This window comes from Anabrus simplex, chromosome 1 (assembly GCF_040414725.1).
Source record: "Anabrus simplex isolate iqAnaSimp1 chromosome 1, ASM4041472v1, whole genome shotgun sequence".
Classification (NCBI taxonomy): domain Eukaryota; kingdom Metazoa; phylum Arthropoda; class Insecta; order Orthoptera; family Tettigoniidae; genus Anabrus; species Anabrus simplex.
Genome location: NC_090265.1, coordinates 1017359576 through 1017383832, shown reverse-complemented (window position 1 = coordinate 1017383832; position 24257 = coordinate 1017359576). Strand labels below are relative to the sequence as shown.

Here is a 24257-nt window from a genome sequence, read left to right as displayed (position 1 = left end):
CATACATACATACATACATACATACATTATCATTATAGACTGTTATGCCTTTCAGCGTTCAGTCTGCAAGCCTCTGAGAATTTACTAAACGTCGCCACAATCCTCGATTTGCAACTAGTGTTGTGGCCTCATTTAGTTCTATACCTCTTATCTTTAAATCGTTAGAAACCGAGTCTAACCATCATCGTCTTGGTCTCCCCCTACTTCTCTTACCCACCATAACAGAGTCCATTATTCTCCTAGGTAACCTATCCTCCTCCATTCGCCTCACATGACCCCACCACCGAAGCCGGTTTATGCGTACAGCTTCATCCATCGAGTTAATTCCTAAATTAGCCTTTATCTCCTCATTCCGAGTACCCTCCTGCCATTGTTCCCACCTGTTTGTACCAGCAATCATTCTTGCTACTTTCATCTCTGTTACTTCTAACTTATGAATAAGATATCCTGAGTCCACCCAGCTTTCGCTCCCGTAAAGCAAAGTTGGTCTGAAAACAGACCGATATAAAGATAGTTTCGTCTGGGAGCTGACTTTCTTCTTACAGAATACTGCTGATCGCAACTGCGAGCTCACTGCATTAGCTTTACTACACCTTGATTCAATCTCACTTACTATATTACCATCCTGGGAGAACACACAACCTAAATACTTGAAATTATCGACCTGTTTTAGCTTTGTATCACCAATCTGACATTCAATTCTGTTGAATTTCTTACCTACTGACATCAATTTAGTCTTCGAGAGGCTAATTTTCATACCATACTCATTGCACCTATTTTCAAGTTCCAAGATATTAGACTGCAGGCTTTCGGCACAGTCTGCCATTAAGACCAAGTCATCAGCATAGGCCAAACTGCTTACTATATTTCCACCTAACTGAATCCCTCCCTGCCATTTTATACCTTTCAGCAGATGATCCATGTAAACTATGAACAGCAAAGGTGAAAGATTACAGCCTTGTCTAACTCCTGTAAGTACCCTGAACCAAGAACTCATTCTACCATCAATTCTCACTGAAGCCCAATTGTCAACATAAATGCCTTTGATTGATTTCAATAATCTACCTTTAATTCCATAGTCCCCCAGTATGGCGAACATCTTTTCCCTCGGTACCCTGTCATATGCTTTCTCTAGATCTACGAAACATAAACACAACTGCCTATTCCTCTCGTAGCATTTTTCAATTACCAGGTGCATACTGAAAATGTGATCCTGACAGCCTCTCTGTGGTCTGAAACCACACTGGTTTTCATCCAACTTCCTCTCAACGACTGATCGCACCCTCCCTTCCAAGATGCCAGTGAATACTTTGCCTGGTATACTAATCAATGAGATACCTCGATAGTTGTTGCAATCCTTCCTGTTTCCTTGCTTGTAGATAGGTGCAATTACTGCTTTTGTCCAATCTGAAGGTACCTTACCAACACTCCACGCTAATTTTACTAGACTATGAAGCCATTTCATCCCTGCCTTCCCACTATACTTCACCATTTCAGGTCTAATTTCATCTATTCCTGCTGCCTTATGACAATGGAGTTTATTGACTATCCTTTCCACTTCCTCAAGCATAATTTCACCAACATCATTTTCCTCCTCCCCATGAGCTTGGCTGTTTGCAACACCACCATGATGATTTCCTTTTACATTGAGAAGATGTTCAAAATATTCCCTCCACCTCTCCAGTGATTCCCTGGGGTCTATTATGAGTTCACCTGAATTACTCAAAACACTGTTCATTTCCTTTTTTCCACCCTTCCTAAGAGTTTTTATTACTGTCCAGAAAGGTTTCCCTGCTGCTTGACCTAGCCTTTCCAGGTTATTACCAAAATCTTCCCATGACTTCTTTTTGGATTCAACAACTATTTGTTTCGCTCTGTTTCTTTAATCTACGTACAAATCCCTGTCTGCCTCGGCCCTTGTTTGGAGCCATTTCTGATAAGCCTTCTTTTTACGTTTACAGGCTGCTCTCACTTCATCATTCCACCAAGATGTTCGCCTTTTCCCATATTTACACACAGTTGTTCCTAGGCATTCCCTTGCTGTTTCTACGACAGCATCCCTGTATGCCACCCATTCACTTTCTATATCCTGAACCTGCTTACTGTCTACTGTTCGAAACTTATCACTAATCATATACATGTACTTCTGTCTAATTTCCTCGTCCTGGAGATTTTCTACCCTTATACGTTTGCAGACAGATTTCACTTTCTCTACCCTAGGCCTAGAGATACTTAGTTCACTACAGATCAGATAGTGGTCTGTATCATCGAAAAATCCCCTCTTACATTCCTAACAGATTTCCTGAATTCAAAGTCTGTTAAGATATAGTCTATTATGGATCTGGTACCCCTAGCCTCCCATGTGTAGCGGTGAATAGCCTTATGCTTGAAGAATGTATTCGTAACAGCTAAACCCATACTAGCACAGAAGTCCAGCAAACGCTTCCCATACCCATTAGCTTCCATATCTTCCCCACATTTACCGATCACCCTTTCGTATCCTTCAGTTCTATTCCCAACTCTTGCATTGAAATCGCCCATTAGCACTATTCTATCCTTGCTGTTGACCCTGACCACGATGTCACTCAATGCTTCATAAAACTTGTCAACTTCATCCTCATCTGCACACTCACATGGTGAATACACAGACACAATTCTTGTCTTAATTCCTCCCACTAACCTACTTCTCTCCAAAAATTACCCATTTTGGCCTGAGTTACAATATATTAAACAATCACTGTGTTAATGATCCCACCTGCTACAATATATTAATAGCAGCAACCATTAAAATTTCTTAACTAAAGTAAACTTGTGTTGTCATCACTATGTGATGCAGCTCTTTTTAGGCTCGCACCCAACGGAGATTATCTGCATGTACCATTTTACCGTATATCAAACTTCATGCCATTCTTAAATCTCTGGCGGTACTGGGAATCTATTCATTATGGACGGACGAAACTATTCACAAATTTGTGTGATGTCATCAGAGCTGTAGTATGAATCAACGTTCTTCTTTGATGAATTATGTTCGAGGTTCTTATATGTAGACTTTATTGTTTCTAATTTTCTTTGTCTCCAAAATCAGGGAGGTCTAATACATGAGGAACTATGGTATACACAAACTTCATTATATTTTTCTATTGCTTAGCAGACCAATGCTGGTAATAATTTGTGGGTTTAATCTCTTGCAATACATGCTGGAGAGGGGTAAGAAATCAAAATGAGTTACTAGTACAAGCAAATTTACCCCATTTGTTAGTACTGAAGAATTTCCAACAAAAGGGCCTCTAAAAAACAAAAACCGTTTCCATCTCAGGAAGGCTTATCAGATGAAGTAAGTTGTTTTAGTCTGTAATTTTTGATCAAATGGCACTTATTGAATGGTCTTCATTATTATAATGATATTCATTCCATCACCTAAAATGTCAATGAATTATTGACCAATATCAGTACTATTCAATATGATGGAGAAGAAGAATAATACATGTATCCCCGTTTAAGAGAGAAAAAATAAAAAGTTACAGCAGTGAGACAATTTAGGGTATAAAATGTGAAGTATTATGTAGGTATTGTACTGAGAGAGATTGTGGACCAGGTGGTCTATATGAATAAGATAATTTTCAAAATGAATGTTTAAATTTGAGAGAACTGATGATCATTTAGGTTATGCCTCACAGACAGGAAATGTTGAAGAAGAATGTAATTGGTGATCTGAATGCGTAAGTAGGAAGACTTGAGTAAAAATGCCCACATTGTTTTGGTGACAGGAACAAATAGAAATGGAACACCTAAATCTATGTGCAAGAGATGGTTTAAAAATAAACACCACTTAGTTTTGGAAACAGTTGAAAAACAAACAAACAAAATATGCTTGAAATGCACAATTCAAGAATGACAGATTATATAGAAGAAGCTGGATAAACCATTTGTGAGGACAGAGGCTAAGCAGTGACAACAGATTGCAATGAGTAATACTTGCAAGTTCTTCTACAGTAGGTGTAGTCTGGATTTGTACCCATCTGATTCGTATTTGTTTGGGGCATTTACTTAACAACTTGGAGGAATAGCATATCCAGAATTCCATAATTGTTTTGAGAGCCATTCTGGACTGCTCTCAAATACGAGATGGCCACCATGTTCACAATAAAGCATTTACAGGATATGATGGAAAGATCTACTTTTATTCAAGAACTTCCATGTTCACAATAAAGCATTTACAGGATATGATGCAAAGATCTACTTTTACTCAAGAACTTTAATCTTTAGCTACCAAGGACCAGTGTGCAACTACCTGGTTTCATATACAAACACTAAGTGCCTGGTGCACCTGTGAATGTAGAGAAACTGTCTAACATTCTGTGTCACTGAGCAGTCTAGTAAATGTAGTTAAATACAGCCTAGGGGAAAGAGATAGGCACCTTACGACTTAATATACTACATGGCACTGAAAAACAAACATCCCATTGGAATTCAAGATCTATATCTTCAAATGATGCTAATTCCCAGTCTTACTGAGTATGTATGAGAAATCTGTTAGAGGTGGTATAGACATAGCGTATAATCTCGAATACCACCCAAACGTTTTTTTTCTTTTCGAAAATACCGCTTCCAAAATTGGGTGCGGATCTTATTTAAAATTTTGGGAAATTTATCTTTCCGAATGTGCGTAAATCGGGCATCACCACCAGCGTGGCTTGGCAACAATGCTCTCTCCGCTCTCAGTATACGCTAGTTTCACGCTTGGCGTCAATCTCACGCACATTCTCTGAGTATCAATATGAATTTTACAAAGTGTTTGCGATCTTTCACTGCGAGTGAGAAACTGAAAGTAGTTCGGGAAGCCGAAATTATTGGAAATCGTGCCGCCGGTAGGAAATACGATATCGACGAGTAGTGTATTCGCGATTGGAGAAAGAAGAAAAATATGCTGTTAACTGTAGTGGTGATCATAGAGCTTTTTGTGGACTGAGTGTACAGTTTCCAGAAATTGAAAACAAAAAAATATCTTAATAAATATGTGACAGAAAGGCAGGAATTGGGATATGGTGTGTCAACTGAAATGTGTCAGCTAAAAGCATTAGAGATCGCAAAGGAACTTTCATTGGAATGGTTCAACGCAAGCCGAGGATGGGTTTGTAACTTTTATAAAAGAAATGGGTTGAGTGTATGAAGGCGTACATCAATTTCACAGCGTCTTCCTGGTGCCAATGATGAGAAGTTATTGTCCTTTCAGCATCACATAATTTGGTTGCGGAAGGAAAATGCATATTTGCTTTCCCAAACTGGCAATGCAGATTAGACGCCACTCTACTTTGAAATCCCAGTGGACAGGACTGTGATTGTTAAGGGTGCGAAAAGTGTTACCAATAGAACAGGAGGTAATGAAAAACAACGGTGTAAGGTAATGTTGTGTATTCTCACCGACGGAACCAAATTGCGCCGTACATTGTTCTCAAGCGAAAGATGCTTCCTAAAAATCTACCCGCTGGTGTTATCGTCAGATCTCAGAACTCCGGCTGGATGGACTGTTCACTTGTGGAAGACTGGGTAAAGAGTGTCTGGCAATGTCGCCCTGGTGCATTATTAGGACAAAAGAGCTTTCTTGTTCTCGACAGTTACCGCGGCCACACAACAGGCACTCATATCAAGGATGGGAAAACCGACCTAGCAGTCATTCCAGGCGGGATGACATCTATGCTACAGCCACTGGATGTCTGTGTGAACCGTCCATTTAAAACAGCCTTGAAACAGCTCTATACAGAATGGATGGTGGCTGATAATCACATACAGACACCAACTGGTCGCATTCAGCGCCCGGAAGTTCAGCTGCTGTGTTTGTGGATTGTGGCGGCATGGAATCGTATCCCTGGCGACCTCATATGGAAGAGCTATAGGAAATGTACCATTTCTAATGCTATGGGTGGCAGCGATGACGACATTTTGTGGGAAGGTGATGGTGATGAAAGTTCCGAAATTGCTACTGATGATGATTACGATTATTAATGAACTCGTTGGATATCGTTCTGGAAATGTTTGTTTACTTTTATTTGTATTTTCTAATCATTTGATGTGTGTTAATAAAGATTGTAAATAATTTTGACTTCACTTTTTTTTTTTTTAAATTTTGTTCTTTCAAAATAAGGGCGCAGGTCTTATTCCATGGCAGGTGGTATTCAAGATTATACGGTATTTCAAAGTATAGTAAGGCATATTTGCAGAGTCAAGGATGGAAATTTTGAATAGAAAAATGTCAAACAATTGCTTGGAACTGACAATCAAGATTTGAAGAGGAGGATATGAGGATAATTCAAATGATTCTGCTAGAATATTTTAGTATATAGAATGGAATATTATGAAATACTAGAAAATATACAGAGGAAAAGCAACTTACCATGTCAAAATTGCAATAGAAACAATTTTATTTGATATAAATTCAACTCATATTGTATCTTTCTGTTAGTAAATATGCTTAATATTCTTTTTGTCTCTCTAGTTCAATAACTTTTCTTTTAATCTAATTTTGTTTGATATCTTAGACAATCATAGCATTTGAAGATGGAAATAAGTTATGATTACAGCAAACATGTCTTTAAGGAATCCAAACAAACCTGAAGATGTCGGACAGGGTCAGCTACTACAGTCTTGTTACATGCCACACTAGCAGACAGCAGAGGTAATGTGGTAGGGAATGGCAATGGTGACAACAACTGTTGCTGAGTTTTCTCCTGCTGTAACTCTTGCAATAGAAGTACCAGTTCCATACGCACAGAAGCAAGTCCACCACCACTAGCACCATGTAGACTGCAGTAGCTCAGGAGAGTGCGCAGTAAGGTTTCATTTGCTGATAAACAACACAGTCATAAAAACTTGAAAAAGAACTAATTGCATTATTGTGTTACAATGGAGAACAAGAATGAAAAAAGATTTATCTCCTGTATAATAATAATAATAATAATAATAATAATAATAATAATAATAATAATAATAATAATACACTGATGAGCAACTGAATTGGAGATACCTGGCAGGAAGCATGTAGGACCATCTTTTGCCCTAATGACAGCAGTGATGTTGGGTGGCATAGGCTCAACAAGACACTGAAAGTATTGGAAAACTGTCTTGATCCATGTTTGCTACACAGCCTCCCATAATGCATGAAGATTTGTTGGAACAATATCCAGGGTGCACACATTCCTCTCGATAACATCCCAGACGTACTCGACAGGATTAAGGTCAAATGACCTTGGGCGTAAGGCAAGCATCCTCAAGCCCATGGAGTGTTAATCGAAGCAATTGGCCATAATTCAGATGAGTTAATATACTTGGTGTAGGTGTAGGTCTCCTACAGAGTGCTGAAGATGAAAAAAATGGGTGAATATGATCTGACAGCAAGTCTCTGTATTATTCACTGGTGAGAGGCATTGACAGATTTATCAGGGGCCACATTTTACCTCATGTGAATAATCTCCACATAAGGAGATGATCACCAACCTGAACAGTACCCAGCTAGCAAGAGGCATCCATTGCCCGACACCGCTGTGTACCACCTGGTACCTCGACTCATCTGTCCAGGTGATCTTTTATTGAGACTTCAATGGCAATGCTCCTTTGCCCATCTCAGTCTTTGTGTCTTATGATGTGCAGAGAAGACAGTTCCCCCTAACTGGAAAATGGCTTCTGTACGCCATAGGAGGAAATGGTTCTGGATGGCACAGCTGCTCACACATTGCTGTTAGCTAGCATTGTATTTGCAGGTGATCTGCTGCACTGTGACCCATCAATCTGCTCTTACTATCCGAGCTAGCCAATGGCAACCCCCTGAAATGAACACCTTGTACACCGTGGGAGTTGACCCTGGCGGCAGAGGTTTTCCCCGAATACACGTACTTAAGGTGGCCTCGACATGGTGGCCAGTGGAAAACCTAGTGCCTGAAAGATGTAATGACCCTATGTCAGGAGACAATCAGGCTGCCATCAAATATGCCGAAATCTCATGTCTTGCCTGTCCTATGTTTAACTATTACTCACATGGCCAGTATGAGGTCCAACGACATCACAGTCATGTGTCACTCTGTACTATTACATTTACCGGGCTGAATACAGCACCATTTCGCCAAAACCGCAGCTATCTATAATTCAAATGCCCATCAGAGTCGTCGTCAGCTGATACTTTTGTCCCAAGTATTAATTTCTACCCTGCGATTCTTTCACTATCTGCATGCTCTATGCAGATGTCTTTGATGGCTTAGCAGACCAATTCTGTCAGGAAACATGCAGCCATATTGATTGCACTTAATGGAACATGGAGGACATGGCTGAGCCAACATTTCTGATGTTTCTCTTCTTCCTGTTTTCAACATTCACTTTCAAATTATGTAACAGCAACTATAGTAAATGTGTGCCAGTGAGTACAAACTTCTGCAAAGGCACATCAACAACATGGATCAATGTCTATGCTCCTCAAAGTCTTCTTGAGTTGAACCTTATAGTGCTATAGTGCTTCAAAGGGCATCATTAAGTCACCTACCAGTACTAAGTTTTATGTTTTCTTTTTTACAATTTGCTTTACGTCACACTGACACAGATAGGTCTTAATACCAGTATAAATGGTCCGTTATGGGACATTATAAATTTTCCAGCTAACTCATTCCTGGTTGCCAGCGTTTCGCCCCAGTGTGCTAAGTTGGGCTCATCAATTGGTAAGTAGCACACCCACCAAGACGCATGGCTAGTGCATATCGTGGAGGCCACTGCGTAGGCTACTTAGAGCCACCAGCAGTGCCAATGCACTATGAGAGACTTTGTCTCATTACCAAAAACTGATGCCTGCCTGGCCATCAGATGATATAGATGTTGATTCCCATAGGGAACCTGAAATATTTGATTTCCCTATGGAAATCAACCTGATGGCTGGGTAACAATTTTTGGTAATGAGACAAAGTCTCTCATAGCGCATTAATGGCTCTAAGTAGCCTATGCAATGGCCTCCTCGCGTATGCACTAGCCATGCGTCTTGGTGGGTGTGCTATTTACCAACTGATGAGCCCAACTTAACATACTGGGGCGAAACGCTGGCAACCAGGAATGAGTTAGCTGGAAAATTTATAATGTCCAATAATGGGTCATTTATATTGGTATTATAAATTTACTCATTCGGGACAAATATTTCAGGTTCCCTAAGAGAATCAACATCTACAGGGTCTTTTTTATGGCCTGCTCCGTGTGTCAGGAGAACACGCACGGAAGGCGATGGCACGGCCGGGTGACTCATTTGCCGAGAGATATATTGCTTCATGACCAGCTAAGATGATCTAATGCAGTACAATAGCGATAACCATTGCTTCACACACAGCAATAGTTCAGTTCATCTGCGGCATTGGTAGCGTGTTCAATGTGTTCGCTTTAAAATAGCGTAGTTTCTGTAGGAATACTAATCGTGTGTTTAACAGGTGATTTATACAGTAGAACAGCGTGTATTCATTGTGTTGTGCTATGCGAAATATTCTTCTTATACAGAATGCTGCTTTTGATTCATTCGAAAATATCCTGGAATCCTCGCACCCCACTGGAGTACGGTACATAGATGAGGTCTCTTGGAAAGAACTCAAACAAAATCCCTGTTGCGTCTCGCTGAGCTAATGTGTCATTATCTTCTGCCCACAAAGCAACAAAACTGTTAAAAGCAAAACCGTACAAACCCATCCCTGTCCAATATTTAAGAGGACCTGACAGTTTTGCTAGGGTTCAGTATTGTAACTGGTTGCTTTAGTCAGTTCACGATGGGTATGTTGACCCAGAACTTTTATTTTATAGTGATGAAGCATGGCTACACTTAAGTGGCTATGTAAATAGTCAAAATAATCTCTACTGGTGTGCAGAAAATCCCCACCAGCTGCATGTCCATCCACTTCATGATGTACAAAATAGGAGTTTGTGCACAATAAGTGCTCGCAGAATTATAGGGCCCATATTTTTCTGCGAAACAATAAATGCTAATCGATATATAGACCTCATTCTCAGACCTTTCTTTCAAGAGTTGACAGAAGAAGAAAGGAGTAATGGTTATTTTATGCAAGATAATGCGAAGGCACACACTGCTAATCGGTCTATGGAGGTAATACAGGAAGTTTTCGAAGATCGTGTGGTTAATTATCCCCCTAGATCTCCTGATTTAAATCCCTGTGATTATTATTACCTGTGGGGGATGCTGAAGGGAAAAGTGTATGTGAACAATCCTCACACAAGAGAAGAACTACAAGAAAACATTACACAAGTTATTTCGAACATCACACGAGCTGAGATTCGTCGAGTATCTGCAAATCTATTTACGAGGTGTCAGGCGTGTTTGACAGTTGAGGGACAACATTTTGAACATCAAATGTAATGCCAGGTAGGTTTTAGACTAATAGTTTCACTAGAAATGGATTTCTATAAGTGTGAATTGCCGTAAGTAGTGGGGAGAAAAAGCGTGCATTATACCGGCTAGCGACCGAGTGTCGTTGCGCCAGCCGTGCCATGCTCTGAGTGGTGCTGCTGAGCATGCTAAAGAAAAGACCCTGTATATCAACATATAGGTCTTATGGCGACGATGGGATAGGAAGTGACCATTGCCTTAATTAAGGCACAGTCCTAGCATTTGCCTGGTGTGAAATCACGGAAAACGCTCTTCAGGACTGCTAACAGTGGGATTTGAATCTACTACCTCCCGAATGCAAGCTGGTAGCTACTTGACCCAAACCACGCAGCCACTTGCTCGGTAGAATTAAGTTCATTATATAGAGTTTGTCGAAGAAGTCTGTTGTCCCTCATACACGGCTCATGCCGAAACCATCAGAGTTGGTGACCAACGGTGGTAGCCTTTATACTACTCACCTTTGCCATCTCAAGAATTGTTGTGTTTGGTGTGTAGTCACCCCATTTTATGTTCATAATGGATGTGAGCTTTCTGTTGGTGGAAGTGTTCTATTTTCTTGATATGGTGATATAGAGTACACATCCACAGAGCAAGATGGAGATGACGACTGTTCGATACACCATCAGTTTGGTGTATACTCATAGACCCAATGGGTGAGACATCCAAAAGCTACTTGGGTAGCATGAATTCTGTTTTCCAAGTCGTCCTCCAATTAGCAGTTGATTGAAAGAAGTGATCTACTTATTTCAGAAGCATGTTGGAGATGGAAATATTGAAATTCAGGAGGGTAGTTCCAGGAGTAGGCTGTGAGAGTACCTTCATTTTTGGAATGTTGACAATTAGGCCAAATTGTGCACATGCCCTCCTGAAGCAGTTAACTAACAACTGCAGCCAGTCAGATGTATGAGCTGGAGAAGCAATGTCATCTGCATACTGGAGTTCAGTTACATGGGTGAGACTTGTAAGCCTTTCTGATTGGAGTCTGGTTTGATTAAATAGTACTCCATCAAATCTATAGATAAGTTCCACCACACCTGTATTGTTCTCACACAATGTTTCATACAGCATAGTAGCCAAGTACAAGACAATGAGTGTTGCTGCATGTGAAAATGAAAACCTACAACCTGTTTTCCAGTCATTGACCAGGTCATGTAATGAATGAAACATATATAGGCTGTTATTACAATGGGGTCGCCACTCCCAAGGTGATTTGTTAATGAATGATAAATGCTATGAAATGATAATGGAGTGTGTTGCTGGAATGAAAGATGACAGGGAAAACCGGAGTACCCGGAGAAAACCTGTCCCGCCTCCGCTTTGTCCAGCACAAATCTCACATGGAGTCACCGGGATTTGAACCACGGTATCCAGCGGTGAGAGGCCGACGCACTGCCGTCTGAGCCACGGAGGCTCTTGCTGCATGTATACAACCTTATTTAAGCCCATTAGTGATGGGGAATTCTTCTGATGTTTAAGTCTGGTACAGCACCTGTACAAACATATATCATGGAGTGCTTGGATCAGTCCATCGAAGTGTCCAGGGCAATCAAACCATCTTAAAACCATCCACATTGCTTCCCTGGGCATTGTATCAAAGGCCCTTTCCAGAAAAAACAACACTAAAAATAAGGCTTTTGTTGTTCTCTGCACTTCTCCTGTAGTTTCGCACAGAAGATCGTAACAACAGTGCCTCTGGAGGGATGAAATCAACACAGATTCAAGAACTACCTTCTCAGAGATGGTTACAATGGTGGACTTCTTGATGTCGGTAGGGACCTTTCAGGTTTCCCATATTAGAAGGATCAGGAAGAAGAGCCTGGTTTTCAGAGGTAAGCCTCCACTTTGAATGAGCTCAATGGGAATGTTGTCATATCCAGATGGCTTTCTTGGTTTCAGACTATCAAGAATCTTGCTTAATTCCTGAAAAGTTAGAGGAACTGCCATCCAAGACTGTGGAGGATGCTATGGCACACAATGGAGGAAGTCTTCAGCAGCAGTAGAACTGCCGTTTATGAGTAAGCTGAAGTGTTCTTTCCTGCGGCTCAAAATGTCCCAGATGTCAGTAAGGAGTATTGTCAGTGGTTTTCATGGTACCAGATGAGTGAACAGTACCATACAGCTCCTTTTTCCCAGCATAAAAGTTCTGTAGGTCTGGCATCTGACAGACTTTAGAGTACCTCTGCCTTCTATTGCCATCAGTTGCTTTTGTTTTCCGTTATTTCATTCCGGTGTTTTTGTTTGAGCTTTTGAAAGCATGGATCTTGAGCAAGGTATATAGGTATGTATCCCACTTGGCACTGATGAAACTCTGAATCTCTTCATTATCATTGAACCCTTTCTCTTCCTTACATCATAACTTTCTGATGTCTCTTTGATGGTGCTTTTTAATATGGTGCATTCTAGTTCAGCATCTTTTGTATTTACTGGATTTTTAGTTAGCTGATCTAATAGAACATCTTGAAGAACAGTATTCAAAGCTGCATTAAAAAAACCTCAGACAAATGGACTATTGCATTAGTTTCCTCTTAGAGAGTTACACATAAAATCTGATTTGACTTAAGGCTGTAGCTTATATATTTTATTGTATGCTCTATTATCTTCTAGTGTCTGCTATTGAGGATATGATTATTCAAAAAGAACAGCACATCTATTTGATAGGTTAGTATAAATGTGAGAAGAAAAAACAAAAACAAAACCTCTGTCTCTCTACTGTTCGCTAAAATTAGGATGACTAATAGAAGTTATGCATTATGATATTTTCACAGATTTCATACGTTGGGCAATACTGGGAAAATGATTGATATTGCAGTGTGGTTTATTCATACATACTGAATCTAGGCCAATTAGATAGTGCAGAGTTGTAGACCTACCAAACCTTGTTATTCCATGATAAAGGCTTTGTGCCTTTGTTGGCTCTGTGAGAAAAGTCAGTTGATTGTCACAAGTGCCCGACTCGTTGGCTGAATGGTCAGTGCATTGGCCTTCGGTTCAGAGGGTCCTGGGTTCGATTCCCGGCCGGGTCTGGGATTTTAACCTTCATTGGTTAATTCCAATGGCTCGGGGGCTGGATGTTTGTACTGTCCCCAACATCCCTGCAACTCACATAACACTATCCTCCACCACAATAACACGCAGTTACCTACACATGGCAGATGCCGCCCACCCTCATCGGAGGGACTGCCTTACAAGGGCTGCATTTAGCTAGAAATAGTCACACAAAATTGTCACAAGCGGTGAGAATGCCACATATTTGAGTGAGACAGCCTTACAATCATCGGCCACTTTGACAGAGGTTGCATGAATAACATGCAATGCATCCTACAGATAGCCTACCTGGTGAATAAGGTATAATCAGAAGTGTGAAATTTTAGCTTTAACTTTTTTCTATTCAAGACAAATATTAAAAATAGCATTTTATAGCATTAATTATTTGAAGAAATAGCATTTAAGAGCTATAACCTGTTCTGCTATTTCATTAGGTCTGTCTGAGAGTGAAATATTAGGTCTATGTAAATGGACATACAAAACCTGATCAATTACAAGGTTCAGTTCAATAACTAGACCAGTAATAGTTTCAATAGTATTGCCAAAAAAGAAATGATAAACTAACAAAACTCATGCCACTACGAAAAAAAGGTGTGATTTATAGCCACAAAGGCATGGTGTTTTGTTCATACATTTAAATTAGTTTCTCCCTTCATTCCTTCCCAGTAAAACACAGAAATCAAGTGAACTTCCGTGTTTAAATTTAATGACAACCTGAGATTACTGTAATTTAAAAAACAACAATTGGTATATGCAATTGCCTCTCCGAGGGACGACCACCGTATGCCCTGTCAGTGTGGTCTGCAGCGGACGAAATTGAAGATCACAGTTGTGCACGTGTGGTTTATAGTATATCAGCTGACTTCATGATAAAGTTTCCAACTGTGTTGTTTGTATGTCTGAAACTACTTCCAATAAATAAAAAAATTGAATGGGCTATTGCAGGGTCACGGCCACAAGTTCTGACATAGAATAGTACCGAGTGATAGGTACTGTATTACCAAAATAAAATAATTAATTAGTATGGATTTGAAATTTTTCCACCACTGGGGCAGTAGATGTGCTTGGCTGAAACTCCAGTAATGTGGAACTCGCTCCATGAGGCTCAGGCGCTGTAACTTTTGAGATACTCATGATAAGCATTTTGACGCTTGGCAAGGGTGATCTTGGACATTTTGTAATTCTGTCAAATCGATCTAGCCCCCCAAATATATTTTTGATAACTTTGAGGCCATTTATTATCCTCCTTTTGTGACATTTTGCAAGAGAAACACATTTTTGCACTACTTAACACCATGATTTCCTCAAATCTTTACAATTTTACTCATTTTTCTCTGAATATGTACAGGACTCACTGAGATGAATCAAATGTCACCTCACACAACATGCTAGCATGTTGGGAGTCCAGAACCATGCAGTACGGCATTTTAGTACCTCTATACATCACAAAGGTCAGACTCTTGTTCCTGGACATATTGGGCCAATTGCAGAAATGATGACTAAAGCCTTAGACAACGTCTACCTAAAGAACGTCTATGCCGATTATGATCTTCCATTGCTTAACCAATGTTCAGCTGCTGTTTAGCTAGACGTCGTTTAAACTCAATGGAAATAGAAGTTTCTTCCATGCAATTCTTTGTTTGTCGCGACTAATGCAATTCGTCGGTGCGTGCATGGGCACTGTCTGTGGCTCGAAGCAGCCTACGCAGTGGCCTCCATGGTATGCACTAGCCATGCATCTTGATAAGTGTGCTATTTACCAACTGATGAACTCAACTTAGCACACAGGGACGAAACGCTGGCAAAAGGAATAAGTTAGCTGGAAAATTTACAATGACCAATAACGGACCAACTATACTGGTTCTAGAGATCATACGCTCGAAATACAGCATCAGCAGGCCTGAAGATTGTTTTCCGTGGTTTCCCCATTTTTACAGCTCTTCCTTCCCAGCCCTTGCTTTTTCCTATCTTATAATTTCCGAAAACTTACCTGAAGTAGCACGACGATTATCTGCAAAAATAAAATAAAAAATAACACACACAACCTACTTTTTAGTGTCATTATTATTTGTGCTTACTTGGCATTAAATGTAATAAATTAATCCCTCCCAGAAGATGTAAGCGACAGCCCTCTGACGATTGGGACAAGTTATTCTGATATAGATCTAGTCGAAGTGACCTGTAATTCCAGGGAAATTATTCCAAATATAATAAAATATGTAGGTTGACAAGAATTGTAGTCAAGATGACAGTTACCGGACTGTCCCCTCTGTCATATGTTTCTTGGTACATAACCCCTAATTGTGATCGACTCCTAAAACTTGAGGTTAAGCAGTGTTCTCGGTAGTGTTTAAATATGGCCAGTTGAACATCAGTTTTAGACAGTGGCTAAGTGATAAATAACATCTTTGCAATGCAGCAGCCATACTTAGACGTTGTTTAACTGTAAACAACATCTAAATACTGTTTCCGCAATTGGCCCACTGGATCACTGGTTTTGGATTTTAAAACATTCAAGATTTTGTACCACTCACCAATCCAAGTACATTTCCAGGAGCATATTCTAGGTCAACATATTACACTTTCATTAAAAATCACTCATATTTTGCTGAAAATACAATTTATGGCCATAATACTGTATTTGCTTAGAGCAGTAATTCACAATAATGAACTGGCTTTTAGCATCTTCCACACAGCTCATTTAAGTTGTGCTTTGTATGATGATACTAGATATTTTTAATAATAAAATATAAATGGCTATATTCAGGTTTTTAACAAAATATTTTTAAATTAATCACTGTTTATGTAAATGAATCATCCTACCTTTTTCCAAAGAGGTATTTTCTCTTTAAGCATAATATCAGGAACCTTCCCAAAACAATTTTTGGAAAAATGTACATTTCAAAAATAAAAAAACAATTTATTCCTGCATGCACAGGAAAACTGATAGCACAAATGAAAAATTTGAAAAGAAAAAAAAATACATGGTTATACAGTACATCATAGGCATCAGCAGGATCATAATAATTCAAGTACAGTCCCAGAATTGATCAAAATGTCCACAATATCATTGCTTGCTGGCTGGCTGTCACTTTACTCATGGACTCTGACAGTGACTAATTATCACATGTGGTTACGCGCAACACAACTATTTTCCAACAGGTACTGCAACCTAGTGTATTTTCTTGCAAGTATTTTAAACCCCACATCACATGATGAACAAGTGGAGTTTGTTTAAACTCCTTTAATACAAACAGTTATATGTGATAACGAACAGCGCTTGGGCTTCGTACACACGGAAGTGTTCACTGAGCCGGCGGTGGTTGGGCACAGAGGGGAAAGTGAAAAAAGGGTGCAATAACAATGAGATGTAAAGAAAAACTGTAAAAAGGTGCAAAATAAAGGCATTCTATTATCCTAGAATTCATCGCAGCTGTGATATTTTAATGCCTCTAGGTACAATGTGCCCACTGTGTTCTCAATTTGCAGGGAATAGTAAGAAGCAGGGCATATCATATGAAGAGAAGGATGAGGTCGTCAAAAGTAGACCAAATTGAGAGAAGATCTTTTCAGGAGCATGGCTCTGTTTGATTAAGAAATACCACTAACGATATTAGTCTAACTGTGGTGTACTTTTACACATTATGAGATATTAGTTTTATTCCTTATTGACAGTTTACAATATATCACGTTTTTCTCAGATTTTATATGCTCCTTCACATTGTTTTCAGTGTTACTCATTCAACATTAATTCATGTAACTTTTAATGCGAGTATATATTCACGGAAGATGGTTCAAAGATGAACTGAAACACGTTTGGCTAAAAATCATTCCTTCTAAAGATATACTGTATATACAGCATGTACTGAATAGGAGGAAGTAACAAAAGGTTTTCTATTGTAAACTGTTATATATTTTCTCACACCATCTGTTAAAATTTATAACTGTTTATAATAGTCTAGCATATTTGCACATCAGCCCCTTTGCAGCCCAACACAGACACCCCAGCACATGCCTACTGGGCTGAAATGGTGCAATGATCTTTGAGTGGCATGATGAATGAAACAATACAGTCTTTTTAGACAAATCATGTTTCTTTAAAGGCAAGATAGATGACAGGATACATGAACACAAATGACAAGGGGTGAGATGTCTGGGAGATTGAATTTCATCACGTTTACTGCACTAACATGCAACATTCTTTTCAAGGGAGTATTCAGGTAAGATAATAGACTGTTTCCTGTGTGAATCAGAACCATCAAAAGGAATGCCAATTACTTTGAAGATTACTTGATTCAATGCCTGAAGGCACACAGCAAGTGACAGATGCTAAAGTTTGGCCACGACACCACCAGAAATCACTAGGGGCATAGGACACTGAAATACTCAATTTATTCAGTATTGCTCAACGTACATAGCCTGTGAAATTAAAAGTTGTAACAACTTCTTTTTTCTCCTTCTGATTTTAGGGAACAGTAGGCTTATGTGGAAAACCCTGCAGAACCTGCTTCATCCTGGGTTCGAGGTAACCTAAGAACATCCTGCAAAAAATCTGTGAATAGTTTTCTAAGAAAATATTAAGACTCTGATTTCTTACCTTTTAACCATCTTTTACGTTTTGCAGCACGCTGAACTTTAGCTTCAAAATCAATTTTTTCTGCCATAAGAATTTCATGGAGTGTGGGTTTATCCCCTGTACGGAATGTAGGAGTGGTATTGTAATCGCGCAGATCCTGGCTTGCTTCTAAGATATTTTCTTCTTTATTATATAGATACACCATGAAATAAAGAATAATATTAGCAAGATTACAACAGCAAGCTTAAACAATAAAGAAGAAAGAGTTAAAACAAAACAAAAATACAACAGAAAGCAAGCACAATCTACAAGCAGGAATTTACACTGAATCAAAAGATGACAATTTCAGAACAAGACTTACATAATATAATTTCATACGAGGGCCAAGGCAAACAAAGACACTGTAGTTTATTAGCACTATGACCTGGCCACCTTTAGTATCCAAGGTGGTATAAAATACATGTTACAAAGTTGTATGAAAAGCCAAATATATTTCCTTGGGATTAGTTCTAGCAATCTTCATTAAATATTCAAACTTTTGTAAGAAAAGCACTCTTGTAAATCAAAACTTAAGAAAGTATTTGCATAATATGTACCTTAATTTTCCAATACAATATTGAGGTATTAAGCTCCTTTCATAGTGAATAGATGTGTCTACCATGTACGAACATATACAGGTCAAGAACTCGTTTTTGGAAAAAAGTGGAATTGAGCCCTTTCTTAAATGACCGATTCAATTGTGTCGTTTTCAAGTATAATATACTCTTGTTACCACATGTTTTCTTTTTCAGGTGGTTTATAGAGTTATTACTCAAAATTAGTTTCGGCAGACTGAAGAACCTAACAGATATAAATTAACTGACTGGACACTGAAAAAGATGGCTTCAGATATAACAAAAAAGAAAACTTCAGTGAAGTGGCAGAATATCCTCGGAGATACCCAAAATACATTTCCTTCGCAAAGAACACTGGAGTCCTTGAGAGTTACCTTAGATAGCTCTTTAGAAGTGTTTGATATTTGTGGCAAAACAATTATGGCTACATTTTGACAGGAAAATTTAATCAGGATCCCTTAGAAAGCCATTTTGGTATCCTACGATCACTAAGTTTTGACTGTCATCCATCCACACACGATAGATTCAAAAATAAATGATAATTAGTTATAATTAGAAAAGTTCATTTTTGTGAATGAAGAATTTAACGTTCTGAGAGTGAAATTAATAGAAATTATGTTAATTTTCTGCAATCATAGGAATAAACTTCATGGACACTGCAATGAACTACGAATCTCTACCAGCTGCAATCTAAGAATGTGCCAGCTATTCAATTATACCATTTTGCGCCGTCCTTACTCAACCATTAACAATTTCCAACAGAGGAACTTTTCAGCATTTATCAAGATATTTTAACAGGAAGCGTATTAACGAAACATTTTAACATGATGCAACGCATCTAAGGATTTTAGAGCCATATTTTAAATTCATCATATATTTTACATGTTGTGCACATAGTTCATCCCAGATGCTTTCAATACCTTTACGTCATTTGTGTATGTTCATACATTTGTTTTAGTCATTAGATGTGTGTGTACAGTTTTGTATTATGACTGACGATGGCCAGCCAAGGCCGAAACTAGTTCCTAGGTTAGAAATTTAATGTAAACATTGCATAATATAGTACTGAAAAGGTGGACCATTACAACATAAGTTAGTTATTATTTAAGTTTCTGTAAAACATTAGTTCTAGAGTTGCTGGTGTTGAACGATATGGCCCAATTACAGAAGTACAGTGAAACCTTGGAATGCGAGTAACTTGGTCTACGAGTGCTTTGCAAGATGAGTAAACATTTTAAATAATTGTAACTTGATAAGTGAGTGAGGTTCCGCAATACGAGCATCACGTGTGCCTACGTTTTTCCCTCCCCTGTTCGTTTGTTGAATGGATGAACGAGGTCTTTGGTCCTGTAGTGAAGAAATACCTTTCAGAACATAATCTGCCGTTCAAAGTCTTGCTGGTCATGGACAATGCTCCTGCTCATCCTCCAGGCCTTGAGGCCTTGAGGACGACTTACTGGAGGAATTCAAGTTCATTAAGGTTAAGTTCCTTCCTCCCAACACTACTCCACTACTCCAGCCTATGAATCAGCAAGTCATTTCGAACTTCAAGAAGCTATACACCAAAGCACTATTTCAGTGATGCTTCGAAGTGACCGAAGAAACAAACCTTACCCTCCGAGAATTTGGGAGAAATCATTTCCCCATCGTGAACTGCCTAAAGATCGTCGATAAAGCCTGGGATGGAGTCACCAAGAGAACTCTCACTTCCGCTTGTGGAAAGCTATGGCCTGACTATGTTCTTGGACGTGACTTTGAGGGGATTGTTGGTGACAATGAGCCGCCGATTGTTGATGAAATTGTGTCCTTAGGGAAGACTATGGGGCTGGAGGTGAATGACGTGGACATTCAAGAGCTGGTGGAAGAACATAGCCAGTAACTGACCACCAACTAATTGATGGACCTGCATCGCGAACAACAGGAGGAAGTTATGGAGATTTCGTCCAGGGAAGAGGAGGAGGAGGAGGAAAAGTCAATGGAATCTCTCACTTCAACTGAGAATAGAATAGAATATAATACAATATATTTATTTATCACCTACAGGATGTCCCAATTACAGATGATAAGTGCAAAATGTGGGAAATGGTGCAAAATTTTTTAGAAAATCACCACCGGAATAAGGCTGTAGCAGTGCGGGCAATGAATCTGTTCAGTGACAATGCAATGTCACATTTTCGTGAAATCCTCAAAAGAGGTAAAAGCAACAGTCATTGAAAAGGTTCCTCGTTAAAGCTGCACAAAAAGAAAACAATACCAGTAGGCCAACAGATAGCAGTGATTCCGTTAGTGAAATTTGTGCCACACAGTAACTCTTTTCATGTCATCTCTTGTCTCCCTCACAACAACGATTCTATTGTAAGGAAAAGTGAACTTTAATTTATTTTACGTTATATTTTGTTTTAGAAATGGTATGCGAATAAATATTTTTGTGTCGTGGATGAATCATCCACAGTTCAATTGTTTCTTGTGGGAAAACTTGCTTTGATATACGGGCGCTTTGGATTACAAGCATGTTGTCGGAACGAATTATGCTTGCAATCCAAGGTTCCACTGTAAAAAAAAAAAAAAAAAAAAACAAACAAACCCAAGGGTTCTTAATTACTAACTGTAAAATATTGCAGGATTGCTGTCTTTAATATACCTGTTGCTGAACAGAAAATTGGGGAAACTTTATTAAAATTCATCAGAATCTGTCTGTTATGACTGTTTGAATTAATGTATACACTTCCAGTATGATGTGCTATTCTGCCTACTCAATCCCCCAACTAATTAAGAGAAAATTATTCCATTCTAAAGAGTTAATATTGGTATAAGGAGACTGAAGGATGCAAAAGAAAAGAAAAATGAAGAAATAATTTCTATTCAGCTTGATATATTCCTCTACTTCATCAGAAAGTAATGTGAGAAGATATTAGTCCTCTGTTACCATACATGTAGTACCGAACTTCAGGAGAAAGGAACTTCTGGATCCACATACGATTCAGCCAAAATGAAGTTCTTGAGGAGTACGATACAGAAGAACAGAAGAGAGAAAATAAGGAATGAGAAAATCCGGGAAGAAATTGGAGTGGAAAAAATTAATGATAGAATAGAGAAGAGCTGACTAAGATGGTTTGGGCACATGAAGCGAATGAGTGACGAAAGAATGCCAAAAGAGGTGATGGAAATGCAAATGCAAGGAAGAAGAGGCCGTCGACGACCACGATTGAGATGGAAGGACACAATCCAATGCAGTATTATAGAAAGAAACCTGGACTGGGATACAGTGTTGGAGGAGGAGTGGTGGAAAGACCAAAGAAAGTGGAGAGGAACCATATTTGCCCCTACCTGGCTACAGCTGGATAAAGGGAAATAATGATGATGCGAAAAGGTACTAATCAAGGGCGCTAGCCAAACCCGTGGCGTTTCTCACATAGTAGTACTAATCACAGTCAACGTACAAACATGGTGTTTCTCATAAACTTGTACTACTCATAGCTAACGCAGACCCATTCTGAACATAGTGGAACAGACCGGTGGAATACACACGACACTTATCACAAGCAACACCCAAACCTGTAGTGTTCCTCACATAATGGTAGATAATATTGATTGGACCACGCTACGAGATTCTGAGGGTGATCGGATCAGGTAACGAGAACGAAGAATCATCTACAATCTGTACAAACATCAGCCTGCAGTGATAAGAATTGAGGGCTCTGAAAAAGAAGCAGCAATCCAGAAAGGAGTGAGGCAAGATTGCAGTTTATTCCCCCCCCCCCCCCCCTTTTCAATGTTTATATCGAACAGGCAGTAAAGGAAATCAAAACCCTGAGATTTGCTGATGGTATTGTTATTTTATCTGAGACTGCAGAAGATCTGGAGAAATTGCTGAATGGTATGGAAAGAGTCTTGGGTAGGGATTACAAGATGAAAATAATTAAGTCCAAGACAAAAGTAATGGAGTGTAGTCGAACACAGTCAGGTGATGCAGGAAATATTAGATTAGGAAATGGGAGTCTTAGAGGAAGTAGATGAATATTGTTACCTGGGTAGTAAAATAACTAGCAATAAAATGCAGACTAGCACAAGCAAGGAAGGCCTTTCTTAAGAAAAGAAATGTGTTCACTTTGAACATTGATATAGGGATTAGAAAAATGCTTGATGATGATGCTTGTTGTTTTAAGGGGCCTAACATCGAAGGTCATTGGCCCCAATTAGAAAGATGTTTTTTGAAGACTTTCGTCTGGAGTGTGGCATTGTATGGAGGTGAAACATGGATGATAACTAGCTCAGAAAGAAAGAAAGAGAATAAAATCTTTTGAAATGTGGTGCTGCAGAAGAATGCTGAAGGTGAAATGGATACATTTATTTAAGCAGTGGCGAAGTTAGGGCTCGTGGCCCTCTCTTACACTTAACCACATAATTTACAGATAAAGCATATATAAAGGAAATATACTATTCTATTATAAAATTAAAGATAAGCTAAAAATTACAGATTTGAACAACATATATATGAAGAAAGAAAGCAAAGTTAAACAAATAAAATATTAAATAAATCTGGAGCATAAAGGTAAAAAGAGACAAAGTCATAATGAAAAAGTGAGATACAAACTGAAAAATATAAGTAATGCATAAAGAGAACACAATACGTAATAAGGTAAAAGGAAATATAAGTATTAGATCAAATCACGAATGAAGAGATACTGAATCGAATTGGTGAGAGGAGATCAATTTGGCTAAATTTGACCAGAAGAAGAAATAGAATAATTGGACACATTTTAAGACACCCAGGACTAGTGCAGATGGTTTTTGAGGGAAGTGTGAGTAGTAAGAATGGTAGGGGCAGACCAAGGTATGAATATGACAAACAGATTAGAGCAGATGTAGGATGCAGGAGTTACGTAGAAATGTAAAGGTTAGTACAGGATAGGCTTGCAAGGAGAGCTGCATCAACTGACAACTCAAACAATAACAACAACATAGACAAATGGTTCTCCTCTCAAGATGGTACTAGTTACAAGTAACGTCGACCCATGGTGTTCCACATGTAATGGTACTAATCACAAGTAGTTTCATGGTTCGAAGTACATCATCGCTTGGTCGCCCCTTTTAGTTGCCTCTTACAACAGGCAGGGGACACTGTGGGTGTATTCTTTGTCTGCGTTCCCCACCCAAAGGGGGTAGAGAGAGACAGAAAAAGAAAAAAAGAAGGGATCCAACACTTCAAAAAGACAAGGGCCACAAAGGGCATGAAAATGAAAGACTCCCTAGGCCTCAGATGCTCTAATACCATCGGGGTCAGAAAAGAACGAGAGTTGACCAAGGGAGGTTGGACAGAATAGGCGAAAGTGAGGAGACTGGCACAAGTAAGTGGAAGCAATGCCAAGACTCAGCTAAGGACCCTGTGGTCGCGAAACCAAGCTCCCAAGTTGAGAGTCCATGGGGCTCCTTTTAGTGACCTTTTATGACAGGCAGGGGATACCGTGAGTGTATTCTTCGTCTGTGTCCCCCCACCCACAGGTTTCTTAAACATTTTTACAATTTGCCTTACGCTGCACCGACACAGATAGGCCTATTTCTTTTTTTTTTTTTGCTAGTTGCTTTACGTCGCACCGACACAGATAGG

General features: G+C 39.2%; 1 protein-coding gene across 2 annotated transcripts in view; it reads right to left on the bottom strand.

The window, feature by feature from the left end:
- Window positions 1-24257, bottom strand: part of Rbcn-3A (Rabconnectin-3A) — a 732274-nt gene that overhangs the window by 227618 nt on the left and 480399 nt on the right. For both annotated transcript variants that reach the window (XM_067136957.2, XM_067136958.2), the window contains exons 41-42: window positions 18057-18218; window positions 6609-6841 (exon numbers count right to left, since the gene is read on the bottom strand). In XM_067136957.2, coding sequence (XP_066993058.2) covers window positions 6609-6841; window positions 18057-18218 — 395 coding nt within the window. The remainder of the gene's footprint in view (window positions 1-6608; window positions 6842-18056; window positions 18219-24257) is intronic.